This window comes from Poromitra crassiceps (genome assembly GCF_964638095.1).
Source record: "Poromitra crassiceps genome assembly, chromosome: 4".
Taxonomy (NCBI): Eukaryota; Metazoa; Chordata; class Actinopteri; order Beryciformes; family Melamphaidae; genus Poromitra; species Poromitra crassiceps.
In genome coordinates this window covers 5062528-5078984 of record NC_139626.1, presented here as the reverse complement: position 1 = coordinate 5078984, position 16457 = coordinate 5062528, and the positions used below count along the sequence as shown (strand labels likewise).

General features: G+C 45.1%; 1 protein-coding gene and 1 pseudogene across 2 annotated transcripts in view; one reads left to right on the top strand and one right to left on the bottom strand.

Annotated features, from left to right (window-relative positions):
• The window catches only part of LOC310775990 (glutamate receptor ionotropic, delta-1-like), a gene marked incomplete at both ends in the record, with an annotated part of 360384 nt that overhangs the window by 140924 nt on the left and 203003 nt on the right, over positions 1 to 16457 (bottom strand). Inside the window, one exon of the mRNA XM_083636121.1 lies at positions 5905 to 6195. Coding sequence (XP_083492247.1) covers positions 5905 to 6195 — 291 coding nt within the window. The remainder of the gene's footprint in view (positions 1 to 5904; positions 6196 to 16457) is intronic.
• LOC310774848 (dynein axonemal intermediate chain 1 pseudogene) lies at positions 9051 to 10460 on the top strand (annotated as a pseudogene). Its single transcript has one exon. The product of its transcript is annotated as a dynein axonemal intermediate chain 1 pseudogene (transcript).

The following is a 16457-nucleotide window of genomic DNA, read 5'->3' as shown; positions in this document are numbered from 1 at the left end:
TGTTACGGTAGCTGCCTACCTGAATAAATTAATCACATTTTGTGGTAAATATAGAACCCCCCTGCCTTTGGCGGCTGCTTTGGACTGAGAGCAGTTGGATGAAAATCAGGACAGATGAAGAGCTTTTTGTCACAAGTTCATAAGCCTGGAAGAAAGTTTACCGTGAGCCACTGTTTTCAATCCAATGTGAGTCCGTGTTTGTTCCTGTTTGGCTGATGATGTCATTGTCCTCAGGGATCTGAGTCAGTGATGTCACTCGAGCAATTGTGATGTCATCAGTGAGTAAATTCCTCATTAAAATTGGCTAAGTGGTCTCTGTGGCGAGCAGTCACAAGTTGTGACGGAAGTGATTTAATCAGTGATGTCACTTGAGCAATTGTGATGTCATCAGTGATATCACTTAAAGGACGGCTTTACCGTGGGGAATATGAATATATATCAATCTCACGCCCCTAAGGTTTTAGAATCCGTTGAAATATTTTGAAATTGGAGCTTCACTGCCTGACCTATCAGGCATCTCTCACATTTTTAGGGAAGCCGGATGACGCGTTACGCGTCACCCGGCTTCCCTCCCCGCTTGCGGAACTCGAGCGCCTATGAACTACAAGTCTTGTGAGCCATGGTCCCGCCTCTAGAGGTCCTCCACGCCCCTTCAGAGCTCTCGACGAAAAGCAAAAGGCAGCCATCTTGTTCACCCGCATAGCATACTGTAGCTAGGTTAGCTTCCCATAGTTCCTTGCAAAGAGACCATTATCTCGGGAACGGAAGCACTAATCGACACGGGACTGGCGGCATTCGAAAGCTCGTCAAATTTTACATCTAGTAGTAGGTGAGTTGAAGTAACGAAATCAACGCTGAGCAATGTACCCATTTTTACACATTTTTACAGAAAATAGTTACAACATCAGATGCGCGTAACTCCTACGAAAATGCCTTAAAATGCATGAATTTTTTTTTATGAAGACATCTCCCGACATATATACTACCGTTTACATTTGGTGCAATTTGGAGGCAATTTTATTTTCGATTTATTTCTTCTTCTTTGTATCTTTTATTGTCGAAGCCTTCTTCTTCTTCTTCTTCTTTGAGTTTTATGGCGGTTGGCAAACATATATGTGCATTACCGCCACCTACTGGAGTTTGATATCAGCCAAATGCCTGAGGGGTGGGCATGAAAACGAAGGCCACGCGAGCCCAGTGCATTGTGGGAAATGTAGTATTTCGGGTCCCCGCACTCGCCCCTCCCCTCCACCGCCCCCCCCCCCTCCACACAGAGTGGATTTCTGGTGATATCTCTGGCGGGAAACAACCAATTTCAAAAATTTCAACGGATTCGAAAACCTTAGGGGCGTGAGATTTAATATATATTCATATTCCCCACGGTAAAGCCGGCCTTTAAGCAATTGTGATGTCATCAGTGACTACATTTACATGCACACAAAATTCCGGTTTACGTGCAGCTGTAGCTTGCCTTCCCCGACACGTCAGGGAGGAGGGGAGAGAGACAGATTTTCTGTTGAGAATAAACAGAGCAGCCCTGACTCTATTCTTACCAGCATCATCTGGTCCATTTCAGGAGCTTGCTGCTGAAAAGTTTGGCATTGCGATTGCATTATCCAAAAACCTGATATCCAAGTTTTTCATATTAAAAGTAGCCGAGGACCTTTTTTTTTTTTTTTTTTTTTTTTTACCTCGCAAGCATTTTAGACTTGGGAGTGGGCGTCATTATCTCTTTCACTTATGCATGTTTCTCATCTCCAGATCAGAAATGTGCTTTTGTCTTTCCGCCAGATTAACTAACCCTAACCAAATGTATTAATTTGTTGTCTTCTTTCCCTGTGACATTGGCACAAATAGCACTTTACTGCGGACAATTAGTTGGTTGACTTTGGTCGACTTTAACTTCCTCGTATGTGATGTCACCATTATGACTAATAGGATTAGTTTCTGCCAAAGCCAAGTTGTTTCACTTGGTGGGGACTTAGTTCCCCCACACGCCTCTTTGGGACAGGAGTTAATTTCTCTGTGCTGATGGAACCAAACTCTGTGTATTGTCCACTGTTGTTGTGTTGTGTATCTGTGTTACTGACATTATATGTAAGCAGTTGTACCAAACCTTTTTTGCTTGAAACAAATTTCCCCTCGGGGACAATAAAGTTCATCTCATCTCATCTCATCTCATCTCATCTCCGCCGTTATGTCATACCCAGAGTTATGTCATACCCAGAGTTATGTACCCAGAGTTATGTCGTACCCAGAGTTATGTACCCAGAGTTATGTCATACCCAGAGTTATGTCATACCCAGAGTTATGTCATACCCAGAGTTATGTCGTACCCAGAGTTATATACCCAGAGTTATGTACCCAGAGTTATGTCATACCCAGAGTTATGTCATACCCAGAGTTATGTCGTACCCAGAGTTATGTCGTACCCAGAGTTATGTCATACCCAGAGTTATGTACCCAGAGTTATGTGGTACCCAGAGTTATGTCATACCCAGAGTTATATACCCAGAGTTATGTACCCAGAGTTATGTCATACCCAGAGTTATGTACCCAGAGTTATGTGGTACCCAGAGTTATGTCATACCCAGAGTTATGTACCCAGAGTTATGTCATACCCAGAGTTATGTCATACCCAGAGTTATGTACCCAGAGTTATGTACCCAGAGTTATGTACCCAGAGTTATGTCATACCCAGAGTTATGTACCCAGAGTTATGTCATACCCAGAGTTATGTACCCAGAGTTATGTACCCAGAGTTATGTCATACCCAGAGTTATGTACCCAGTTATGTACCCAGAGTTATGTACCCAGAGTTATGTCATACCCAGAGATATGTACCCAGAGTTATGTACCCAGAGTTATGTCATACCCAGAGTTATGTACCCAGAGTTATGTACCCAGAGTTATGTCATACCCAGAGTTATGTACCCAGAGCTATGTACCCAGAGTTATGTCATACCCAGAGTTATGTACCCAGAGTTATGTACCCAGAGTTATGTCATACCCAGAGTTATGTCATACCCAGAGTTATGTACCCAGAGTTATGTACCCAGAGTTATATACCCAGAGTTATGTACCCAGAGTTATGTCATACCCAGAGTTATGTACCCAGAGTTATATACCCAGAGTTATGTACCCAGAGTTATGTACCCAGAGTTATGTACCCAGAGTTATATACCCAGAGTTATGTACCCAGAGTTATGTACCCAGAGTTATGTACCCAGAGTTATGTCATACCCAGAGTTATGTCATACCCAGAGTTATGTACCCAGAGTTATGTACCCAGACTTATATACCCAGAGTTATGTACCCAGAGTTATGTCATACCCAGAGTTATGTACCCAGAGTTATATACCCAGAGTTATGTACCCAGAGTTATATACCCAGAGTTATGTACCCAGAGTTATGTCATACCCAGAGTTATGTACCCAGAGTTATGTACCCAGAGTTATGTTGTACCCAGAGTTATGTCATACCCAGAGTTATGTGGTACCCTGTCATACCCAGAGTTATGTCATACCCAGAGTTATGTCATACCCAGAGTTATGTCGTACCCAGAGTTATGTCGTACCCAGAGTTATGTCGTACCCAGAGTTATGTCATACCCAGAGTTATGTCATACCCAGAGTTATGTTGTACCCAGAGTTATGTCGTACCCAGAGTTATGTCATACCCAGAGTTATGTCATACCCAGAGTTATGTCGTACCCAGAGTTATGTCGTACCCAGAGTTATGTCGTACCCAGAGTTATGTCATACCCAGAGTTATGTCGTACCCAGAGTTATGTTGTACCCAGAGTTATGTCATACCCAGAGTTATGTCGTACCCAGAGTTATGTCATACCCAGAGTTATGTCATACCCAGAGTTATGTCATACCCAGTTATGTTGTACCCAGAGTTATGTGGTACCCAGAGTTATGTTGTACCCAGAGTTATGTGGTACCCAGAGTTATGTCATACTATACCAGAGTTATGTCATACCCAGAGTTATGTCGTACCCAGAGTTATGTGGTACCCAGAGTCATGTCGTACCCAGAGTTATGTGGTACCCAGAGTTATGTTGTACCCAGAGTTATGTGGTACCCAGAGTTATGTTGTACCCAGAGTTATGGTGTACCCAGAGTTATGTCGTACCCAGAGTTATGTCACACCCAGAGTTATGTCATACCCAGAGTTATGTCATACCCAGAGTTATGTCATACCCAGAGTTATGTCGTACCCAGAGTTATGTCATACCCAGAGTTATGTTGTACCCAGAGTTATGTTGTACCCAGAGTTATGTCATACCCAGAGTTATGTTGTACCCAGAGTTATGTTGTACCCAGAGTTATGTCATACCCAGAGTCATGTTGTACCCAGAGTTATGTGGTACCCAGAGTTATGTCATACCCAGAGTTATGTAATACCCAGAGTTATGTCATACCCAGAGTTATGTCGTACCCAGAGTTATGTCGTACCCAGAGTTATGTCATACCCAGAGTTGTATGACATAACCTCAAAGGTGTATAAAGACGGCCGCCGTTCGGTAGCTTGGCGGTGTATCGACCACGAGCGTAGAATTTCTGCTAAGTATTTCTATTTGTGCTACAAGCAACGCTAGCCGGCCACAATGGTAGTCCTCGTATCGTGGTTATTTATTTGGAGTGACGTTTGTTGTGTGTTTTGTCTGCAGCCCATTGTGTGTAGTAATGTTACCAAAAAGTGATTCAAAGCATATCCCCTGTTATATAACGTTATTGTACATATTGTCTTTTTTACATCTGGATCAAACGGTCGGTCATAATGTGCAAATACATCTAACTTTATGTCCGTGGTAATAATAGCACATGTATACTGTATTTACAAACGGTATGTGCATATATATATATATATATATATAGATATATATATATATATATATATATATATATATATATATATATATATCTGTCTGATCTGTCTGATCGATCCCCCCGTTATATCACTCCATCTACAATGTAAAATGTGAATTCACATCACTCCATCTACAATGTAAAATGTGAATTCACAGCGGCATCGGCACTCAACAAGTTTGTCATTTACTTCTCTAGATTTTGTGCAATCCAAAAAGGTTTCAAAACCTGGAAATTCTCACACCCGTAAAGCCGTAAATTGTTAGCGTAAAGTGAAATCCTTCGCAAAACCTTGGAAACTAACCCAAACAATGTCACAAAAGACTGGGTCTACAAGTACCTAGTCTCGCTGGCCAGCCTCCTCTCCCTTCCGTCCGAGGAGTCTGGCGCTGCAGGTCTCCATAGTGGGATTGCGATGGGCGGCTCTTAGCGGCAGTGCCCTTTGAAAATAGTTTCAAAGAATCCAACTTGCCGTTTTCAGCGTGTAGCAACGAGCTAGCGTGTAGGTTTCTGCCGTTAGCTTGCTAGCTAGTTAGCGTTGTTGTTTTCACTGAGGCGGCAGGGCACTATTTACAGCGACACATAGGAAGGAGGGAGCGGAAGCCGCTCTGATTGACATGGTCGGAGCCAATGACAGAGCTTGTAATAAACCGGGAGCGGACATCCGGCTGCCACCGACACAGCTCCAATGGGAGAGCAGAGTAGAGCAGGGGAGGGTTTATCCCAGTTATGGAGACCTGATGCGCCAGACTCCTCGGACGGAAGGGAGAGGAGGCTGGCCAGCGAGACTAACAAGCACCTAAAAACTTCCAGAAACCATCACATTACTTTACTCAGTCCAGGCAGCATAGGAACCCACATATTAAGAGCGTCTGTGCTCCACAACAGATATCACAACAAATAGCTTACATTTTCCATAGTAGACTTTGTGCAAATCCACCAATATTTCAAAGGAATCCATCAAATGACTTTCCTCAGTCCAGCACGAGAAGCAGCATATTGAAAAGCGAGCGTGTCCGCCACTCACCGTACTCGATGTCGTAGAACACGATGAACTTCTGCCAGCGCAGCTCCTGCACCAGTGTGAGCATGACGTCGTTGAGGCGTACGGGCGGGCGTGCGGCCAGCGTGTAGCCCCTCCCCCCGGGGGAGGAGCCCGGGTTGAAGCTACAGGCTGTGCGGGGCGAGCCCTCGCTGTGCCTCTGGATGTACAGGTGGGGGATGTGCATGGCGTCCGTCAGAGACTGCAGCGCGCTGGCTGCCGCGCAGCCCGTCGACGTCACCAGCGCCAAGATGCCCTGGTTCATCAGCTCACAGGCTGGTGGAGAGGAGAGAGGGACAGGATATCAGATCAGATCAGATCAGATCAGATAAGATAAGATAAGATCAGATCAGATAAGATATGTGCATACATGATTCATTTTTAGGGGAGTTTACGCAGTCTCCACCTTTCAAACTCCCAATAAATATCAATTTATTACAAAGCAACCGCCTCGGCTGTAAAGCTTCTCCTTCCTCATTGTTATTGTCGTTCGTGTGTCATTGTTTTAAATGCGATCAAAGGTGCCTTTTACTCAAACTCTGAAGCGCCAAAGAGAAATGGAGTCTGTTAACGAGACGGCCTGGAAGAAATCCAACCAGCTCCAATTAGCAAAATATGAATGGTAATGTGCAGAGGAGAGCTCAGCCACTGATTGGCTGTTTGATCAACTCACTGGGAAATGTGCAGAGAGACGACAAGTTCAGACATAACACTGCTGAGAGAGGAGAGGGGGGGGGAGGGAGGAGAGTGAGAGGGAGGGGGAGAAGGAGAGAGAGAGGGAGGGAGAGACAGGTGGAGGGAGAGCGAGGGGGAGAGAGGGAGGGAGAGAGGGAGAAGGATAGAGCTAGGGAGAGAGAGAGAGAAAGAGAGAACGAGAGGCCTGCCCTGAATACATCAGGAAAATCATTTTCAAAAATCTCTGAGAGCTTTAAAAAACTCAGTATCAGAAGTTGGGTTTCCATCCAAATGTATCGCACATTTTAACAGAATTTTCTGAAAATCTCAAAAAGAAAATGTAAAATCATGCGCATTTCCATCCAATACTGTTGTGCGAATATTAGGAATATTACCAGCTGTCTGCCTCTGCTGATTACAGTAAGAAAGGCAATGTAAAACTGCAGGGTTTGTGAATGGAGTCTGGTTAAGAGAGATTAACCAAGAGACAACAGAAGATTCACTTAATCTGTTTCCACTGCACTTATAGTTGAATTTACCTGTTTATCGATATTACAACTTTTCCATTTCCCTTAAAAATAGCACTCAGGTTTTGTATTATACAAATTGAAAAACAGGTGGATGGAAACGTTGAAACAGTAGAACTCTGCAGTGCTCAGCATGTGAGGTCATGATGATGATGTCATAACACAACAACTTTCACAATCACAAACACTTTATTTGATGCATCACGAGGACGCACAGGAATTCATTCTGCACAACTCGACAAGATCACTTTCTAATGTGATCTGACTTGTTGAGAAAAGAGCTGTTCAGGTGGCCACCAGGTGGCGTGTGGTCCTGGTGGTCCTGGTTCTGATGGCACAGAACCGCCTTCCTTTTTTTTTTTTCACATTTCTGTTTATTGAAGTTTTCAGGGCATAAATGATACAGCACATCAGTATTTAAATTTCACTGCCTGTTATAGGACTGGAAAGACAAGAAAAACAAAAAACAAAAGTAAAGATATGTGTATACGGTCGTAGGAAAACAGGTTCACTGGAAAAGAGGAGGAAAAACAAATACCTATACCATACCCTCCCTAACAGCAACAGTACACAAGTAATATTCTCACCCTGAGATACTTCCTTTTTCTTATTAACAAAAACAAAAACAAAACAAAAGTAAAACAATAATTGACATAGTCCGATCCGATCACCCATCAGAAACACAGTGCACAAGTACATGATCAAATATCCATAATCTACACAGCCCACCCACACAAGAGAAAAGAAGAGAAGACAGCACAGCAGACAGACATCATCAGGCCCAACACATCACAGAGAAACAGAAATCAGTCCTTTGGGATCTCAGGAAACTGCAAACCCTTCACCACCCTGAAAAATAGTCCCCATGTTTTCAAAAATCTAGTTGACGAGCCTCTCATCGTACACCGAATTCTTTCCAATTTAATAAAATAAAGAATATCTCTGATCCATAAGGAATGAGAAGGTGGGCTAATACAGAACCGCCTTCCTGAGGGGATGTTTTTGAAGAGATGGTTTGCAGGATGAGAGGGGTCAGTGGCGGTCCTCCCTGCCCGCTTCCTGACCCTGGCGTCATACAGCTCACTCAGTGACCTCTGAACCTGGCGTCATACAGCTCACTCAGTGACCTCTGAACCTGGCGTCATACAGCTCACTCAGTGACCGGTGCTGTTGTCCTGTCAGCTTCTCTGCTGTGCTGCAATCTGCCGTTTGAAAGGACAGCGACGGAGCCGAACCACACAGAGATCAATCTGGGAAGCCAGAGTCTATTTCTATTTGAAAAATAGACTCTGGGACAACAGCCCTACTACCTTTTTCCCAGCTTCCTGTACAGAGCGCCTCTCCTGCCACGTCACTTCCTTTTCCGCGTCCGTTTCTAATAACGTTAACACAAAAACACACTGCATAGAAGACATCTCATCTCACAACAACAGTGGAAAATGACTGGAGGTGTAGGTTGTGACTAGTAGTATCGCCAAAGTCGCGGCGCAAATTGCTATTCAGACTGTAAACAGTCACTTCCTTTTCTGTGTCCGTGCTCCACTGTTTACAGTCTGAATAGCAATTTGCGCCGCGACTTTGGCGATACTACTACTACTCACAACAACTACACCTCCAGTCATTGTGATGTCATCGGTGATAGTTATCGGTGATGATGATGTCATCAGTGATGTCACTTGAGCAATTATGCATAGCCATGCTAGCGGTCCTACCGGGTATAGGCTCAGCAGAGAAGGATTTATGACATCACTGACGGTGTCACAATGTAGATGACCTCATCCGTGATGTCAGAAATCCTGCCCTGCTGAGGCTATAAGTAGGAGTGGTCTGGCTATATTTTTTTGCAGAATGCCTGTTTTCAATCAAATAAATTTCAGTGAGCGTTCCTCCCAGACGCACCTGAGCTCACGGAACGAGAGACAGCGGGAGATGAGCTGCCAGACGGATGACGTGAAATCCTGGGACTTCTCTGCCAACAACACAGAGTGGGAGATCTACGAGGCGCTGAACGAAGACGAGGAAAGTGAGAAGGTCGTGATCACAGGGAGTCAGGGCGACGACATCGCCAAAGTGGCCAAGATCTTGGAACGGATGGTGAGTCAGAATACATTTGACGACATAGCCTACGATTTCATGTGTTTTGAAGATGCATCGGACGAGTTCAAGAAGGAAGGGACCCTTCTTCCCCTGTGGACTTTTCAGTATGACAAAGCCAAGGGGCTGTCTGTCACTGCCCTCTGCTGGAGTAAAAAATACACCGATCTGTTTGGTATTGGAATGGGATCCTACGACTTCAGTAAACAGGGGTGTGGCATGTTGGTCTTCTACTCGATGAAGAACTGTGCCTTCCCGGAATACAGCTACCCCACAAATTCTGGCGTCATGTGCCTCAACATCCACCAGGAGGTGCCCTACCTGGTGGCGGTGGGCTTCTACGACGGCTGCGTGGCCGTCTACAACCTGACCGTCCCGGGCGTGCAGCCCGTGTACAAGAGCCTGGGTCAGAAGAGCGGCCAGCACACTGACCCCGTGTGGCAGGTCCGCTGGCAGACGGACGACATGGACAACAACCACAACTTCTACTCTGTGTCGTCCGACGGCCGAATCGTTTGCTGGACCCTGTTCGAGATCGAGCACGCGCTGGTCTTCCACGACATCATCAAACTCCCCGTGGAGGGCGCTGCCTCCGAGGGGCCGGAGGGCACGCAACAGCTCATTTTGACTAGCGGTAAATCATTTGACTTCCATAAAGATATGGACTATATGTTCCTGGTCGGCACTGAGGAGGGGAAAATACACAAGTGCACCACGGGAAGCCAGTTCCTCGAGACGTATGATGCCCACAGCATGTCGGTGGATGCTGTCAAGTGGAACCCGTTCCATCCGAAGGTGTTCATCTCTTGTAGCGACGACTGGACAGTGAAGATCTGGGACCACACCATCAACACTCCCATGTTCACGTTTGAATTGTATGCGGCAGTTGGAGACGTGGCCTGGTCCCCATACTCCTCCACTGTGTTTGGTGCCGTCACCACGGATGGAAAGGTTCATATTTTTGACCTAAGCACCAACAAAGACGAGGCTATCTGCCAGCAGGCAGTGGTGGGCAAGAGGACCAAGCTGACCCACGTTGAGTTCCATCCCGTCTATCCTATGGTCATAGTGGGGGATAACCGAGGCTACGTCAAGAGCCTCAAGCTCTCCCCTAACCTCCGCAAGAAGCCCGGAAAGACCCGGTCGAGAAGGGTCAAGCAGGACGACGATGTGCCCGAGGTCACCAATGTGGAAGAAGCCAAACTGGAGGATCTGCTGAGGCTAAAGAGGGAACCAAAGCCATGAATGTGAAATATGGGGGGGATAAAAAAGAGTGTGAGAGAGAGAGGGAGAGAGAGACAGAGAGGGGGAGGAAGAGAGAGAGACAGAGAGGGGGAGGAAGAGAGAGACAGAGAGAGGGGTAACCATGAAGTTGCTCCCTAACGTTTTTATTGATTTACTTTGAGCACAACATTTGGTTATTTGTAAAAAGAACAGAAAAACATGTGGCAGACAGCAGTGTGGCTAATCAGCTGACCAGGTCATGTGACTGGCAAACAGCAGTGTGGCTAATCAGCTGACCAGGGGTCATGTGACTCACCAACACATGATGCACTATGATCAAAATGACCAAACTGGAGAAGGGCTTGAAGCCCATAGACAGTGATGGCGTGTGTGACAGTAGTTTTGATGGAGGCTTGGAGATAGCCGAGGGAGAAACATTCACACCTGAGCTCCACCTCTGCTGCGGGTAATGAGACATTCTGTCAGAGCTGTCTCTCTATTCATTTAAACTTGATGTTTTAGAGGAATATTGAAACAAATTTGCTCGTCGTGGAGTTTCTGGACAACCAAGGAGTTTTTAGAGGTGAACAAGACCGGCAAAGTCAGGGAATCTGGTACATTCTCTGGGGAACATCGGTGGATATAATACTCAAATACTTTACTTAATGCCCCCCTCCAGTCACTTTTTCCTATCTGTATAGTTGATGTTCTATGAAAACATACATGTGCGTGACGTCACGTGACGTGACGTGACGTGACGTCACGTGACGTGACGTGACGTGTGCTGTATCAACGGCAGTGCTGGTAATGGGGGCGCTTGGGAACGCCGTCCCCATACTAAACATTGCCACATGATGGGTACCGAGACCCGGTATTAAACGGGCCTTTGGGATAAATGTGTAAATAGTATCAATACGCTCTAATTAAGAGAAATTAAGAAAATAGATGTCGTATTTATAATTGCGACATAAACGTTGTCTTGCACATTTTAGCTCACAAACTCCTTAAAACCTCTTGCATGGCACCGTAACCCCGCCGTTACGTTTCTGATTTTTTGCTGTTCATCTGTCATTTATGTGATTAATTAGGTTGCTGTTCATGCTACATACCAAATTAACCGGCTGAATCTTGCGCATCGAACCATGTCTTCCTTTTTCAGATCAGATCAACACAGCAGAAGTTATAGCTGTCTTTGTACAAAGACAGACAACATTTCAGATTATTTGGCTTTTTCAAATGGCTTTTTATAATGGCTTTTTGGAAATCCGCCTAGGTATCTCTCCCTACAAAAACCACTGCCAAATACTCATGTTTTGGTATTTTTTCAGCTTCTATGAGTTGGGATGTGGTAAGGCCTGTGGCTATGTCTCCATTGGGTTTCTAGCCATAAATACAACAACCACAGGTAACTGTTTACACTCTAAAAGTGTTTTTTATTCTAGGCGAGAATCAACCACTGTGTTTGAGCTGGTGTTCCTCAGGGTCAGTAACACATAGAGTCATTCTGACACTTGGAACAGAAACTTCAAAGTCTTACGTTTCAGAAAAGGTCAGGCAGTTGTCTGTAACCCTAGCGGTTCAGCCACAGTAAGCATTTTAGTTTGGGTATGTCATTTTCACCATTTTCTTCAGAAATAGGTGGCTTTAGAAGATGCCTATGACATCCATTGCATGTGGTATTATGTAGGATAAATTTATTTTAGACTTAGTTACTTTTTTTTCTTTTTTCTTCCTCCTACGTAGCTTGGTACTGCACAAAATGAATTTCGTTGTACAAGTTGCAATGACAATAAAGGTATTCTATTCTATTCTATTCTATATATTTTTTCGCTATTTCTAAAGGAGAAATTAGTGATTTGGGGGGCGAGTGCAGCAGGCCAGTGGAGGAAATGAGTTGACTCACTATTTTCAGTTCAACTGTATCAATCAATGAGGGGAAACAAGGTGGGTAAACTCCTCCCCTTGGACAGTTTACACACATATGTAGTTACCACTACACCCGTCTTTACCACTACACCCGTCTTTACCACCGTCTTTACCACTACACCCGTCTTTACCACTACACCCGTCTTTACCACTACACCCGTCTTTACCACCGTATTTACCACTACACCCGTCTTTTACACACACACACACAGCGAGCGAGCTGCCATGCCTAGAAATCAAGCGCGCGTAGAGCATGGGATTTCTAGTACTGCATAAGATTGGTCAATCATGTTATCATTATTTTATTTTTGTTGTGCTCAGCTAGATTTAGCTAGACATATTCTCTGAGACATGTTTGTGAATTAGGGCTATACAAATAAACTTGACTTGAATTGACGATAGAAAAGACTGGTATGTTTTGTGTGTGATTGACAGGTTGCCTGTCCAGTGATCACACAGCTCGCCAATCCAGGAGCAACATCAGGTGGCGCTGTGGAAAAGCCCTGTAGCCTGTACTACGAAACTAGTTTAATGCCTTATCCGAGTAAGTTTGAGTTTAAACCTGGTTTAGCCGTACTACAAAGCAAGTTAACTTTCAATCACCATGGCAACTGACGCTGCAAAGCTAACCTGGTCGCGACCAGGTTAGCTTCAGAGGATAAGATCAAAATCCATGACAGACCCATATAATCGGCTCTCTGGAGTCACTCACCGTTCATATAAGATCGCCATATGAAAAATAGATTGCAGTCAACTGAGAATATAACAAGAAAAACATTTGTGGCTCTGTAGGCTACATAATTAAATTAAGCCTACTTACCACTTTATGTCTTAACAGCTCAACGATGCGTGGAGAAATATGATCACTATTAATCACCGCAGCGCATATCATGAATGGACCCTCAAATGGAGTGAGGGTGTCGTCTCAATTCAGTTGAGCAGTTTTCTCTTTTATAGTAGGCTATTAGGCTTTATACTAGGCTATTTTATATATGAATTATTCGATCAGTGCAACCACACACATGAGTGATAGAGATCATTATTCATTGAGCATGCGTTTCTAAATCTATGGTCTAAATAGGCTTACAGATTGTGGAAATGTATAGACTGAGATTACACATTTAGATTTGTTGCTGCTGCCTGTATCAATGCAGCTGTATCAATCGCTGATCAAAGTAAATCAAATGACTGATGTGAATACAAGCTGCTGCTTTAGACAGCCCTTCAGCAGACTATCCAACGCGGATTTTCATTCTGACATTAAATCGCGGATACATTAAATATCCGCTAAAACTCTGATCATGCACTGCGCTTCATTGAACGAGGAAATGGGTGTGGAAATGAGTGTGGGCGTGGATAAACTCAGCTGTTCATAATGTGATTGGCTGGCGCACCTCTTTCGCGTGGACGCGCGCCTGTGCACGAGCGAAAAACGTGCGCGTGCACAGGCAGATCCCAGGTCCACTTACCTAGTAAAAAACCAGCGTCGTAGTATCAGTTAACTAGATAGCTTTGATCCTGTTCAGTCAAACCAGATCAAAGGGACTTATCGCGGATCTGTTAAACTAGTTTCGTAGTACAGGGCTCAGATCAAGAACCAAGACGCAGCAGTCAAAACGCCAAACTAGAGGCTTCAAAATGTGAGTCCACAAACCGATGGGTGACGTCACGTTGACTCCATCCATATCATTTAGACGTGCTACGTCTTTGATGGTCAAACCTTCAACAAAAATAAAAAATAAAATAAACATCTATCTTCTATCTATAAAATGGAGTATGTGTTCTGTTCTCTGTCTGTTTGTTTTTGTTCTGTGTTCGGCCACAGCTATGCCGTTTTATGTGTGATCGGGCTGAAACCTTCAGGGTGTGTAAAGGGCACCCGTGCGGGTGACCTGATGGAGCCAGATTTTTTAATTCGGCTAATTAGCTAGTGATGTGATGTCATCAGTGATGATGTCAAAAGTGATGTCATAAGGGCGCGCACGCACACACACGGAGGCATTGTGACAAGACTGATCAGTGATGTACAAGGAGGCATTGTGACAAGACTGCTCAGTGATGTCATAGGGGCGGCACACACACACTGATGATGTCATCAGTGATATCATAATGGGGCACACACACACAAGGAGGCATTGTGACATCACTGATGCAATAACCTTTAGTGAGCAACACACAGACTCGCGCGGGCCAATAGGGCAGGTGAGGCCACGAAGCAGCCGAGCTGCGGGCGAGGCCGCACAGCGGCCAAGCCTAGGCCTAGTAATAATAAATGCCTATTAATAATAAATATGTAGAATAGAAATATGTTTTTTCCTTTCTTGCAACCAGTTTTAGTTGGTGGCAGTTTCCCACCCAGCGTCAGATCGCCCCTAACTCAACATCAAAACACCCGTAATTAGCAGAGTTTTGGTGCCAGCAGTGATTGTAAAAGAAAAAGAAAAAAAAGGCGGCCTCTCCCATTTGTTCAGGAGGAAAGCTCGTTAAGAACGAAGCGTGACTTTGATTTGAAGCACTGTGCCTGTTTCCATCCTGAAGAGGAGCCTTTAAAGAACCTGGCTCTCCTGATCCAAAGCCTCCTTAGATGATACTTGAAGTGTGTGAAGAAGAGCGAGGTGAGGAGGAGGGCACGCCAACCCAAAACACACACACACACACACACACACACACTTTAGCACGTCCAAACAACCCGGAGTTAATCACTGATGTCTGGCAGGTTAAGTGAAGTGCTCTCTGCTAAATCCACACAAAAATACAATGTTCACTGTTTTACCAGAGACAAGTAAGCGGAGAACAGCACTCACGTGTACAGATGGTACTCGTCAACTGGTCAGCTTTACAGCCAGAAGGTGCCGGTAAATGCGGAAATGCGCAGTAGACGTGGAGATGCTAGGTGTAGATGCTAGGTGGCAGTACAGTGTACGTGTAGATGCTAGGTGTAGATGCTAGGTGGCAGTACAGTGTACGTGTAGATGCTAGATGTAGATGCTAGGTGGCAGTACAGTGTACGTGTAGATGCTAGGTGTAGATGCTAGGTGGCAGTACAGTGTACGTGTAGATGCTAGGTGTAGATGCTAGGTGGCAGTACAGTGTACGTGTAGATGCTAGGTGTAGATGCTAGGTGGCAGTACAGTGTACGTGTAGATGCTAGGTGTAGATGCTAGGTGGCAGTACAGTGTACCAGGGTTTCTGCTAGCACTCACAGCTGCAGGACATCGTGTCCTTTAAAGATTTCAAATCAAGGACAAGTGGTATAAATTCAGGACACATTAAATCTGTGTTTATTGAGCTTAAAAACCTACGCTACGCTATGTGGTGTGGCGATGGTCCAGCTGGTCGTCTTGTCCAGGCGGAAAACACTAGCGTCCCGATAATAATAGATCCATGCGTCCACGTTAGCAAGCAGGCAGAAAACACTAGCCTCTACATTAGCATCAGGCTACAGTTCTCAGACGATAGGATCGCGTGCAAAACTTTAGCCGTACAAACACGTACAAACACACTTATTACAAATGAGTCAGGCTAATAAGAGTACTAGAAAATAGTAGACTTGGCTTGCTTTGGGTAGCTACCCACTAAGTTAAGATGCTAGGTGACAGTACAGTGTGTACTGTGTATGAAAGGTGCTATATAAATAAATTTGACTTGACTTGACTACAGTGTACAGCCCTCCCTCTCTCTCTGTCACTCTTACGCCCAATGCCCACTAGAAGCGAACAATGGTCGCCTCCCATTGACCTTGTATTGGATGCGACTAAGCCGGTGAAAAAGCATGCTGGGATACGTGGCATCGCAAACGACAAGACGAGAGGAGGCAAGGCAAGGCAGCCAATGTTACGTTAAGTTACGTTACGTTACGTTGCGTTACGCAGCCAACCAAGTTGCAGCACCAAGAGACCAGCGGGGCGGGGCTTGACAGGGCGAAGGCGACTCCATGCGACTTTATCGCTTGTAATGGGCATCAACCCTTAAGTCTCTTCCGGCCTCCCTCTTCCTCTCTCTCTCTCTCTCCCCCCCCCCTCTCTCTCTCCCCCCCTCTCTCTCTCTCTCTCTCTCTCTCTCTCTCTCCCCCTCTCTCTCTCTCTCCCCCCC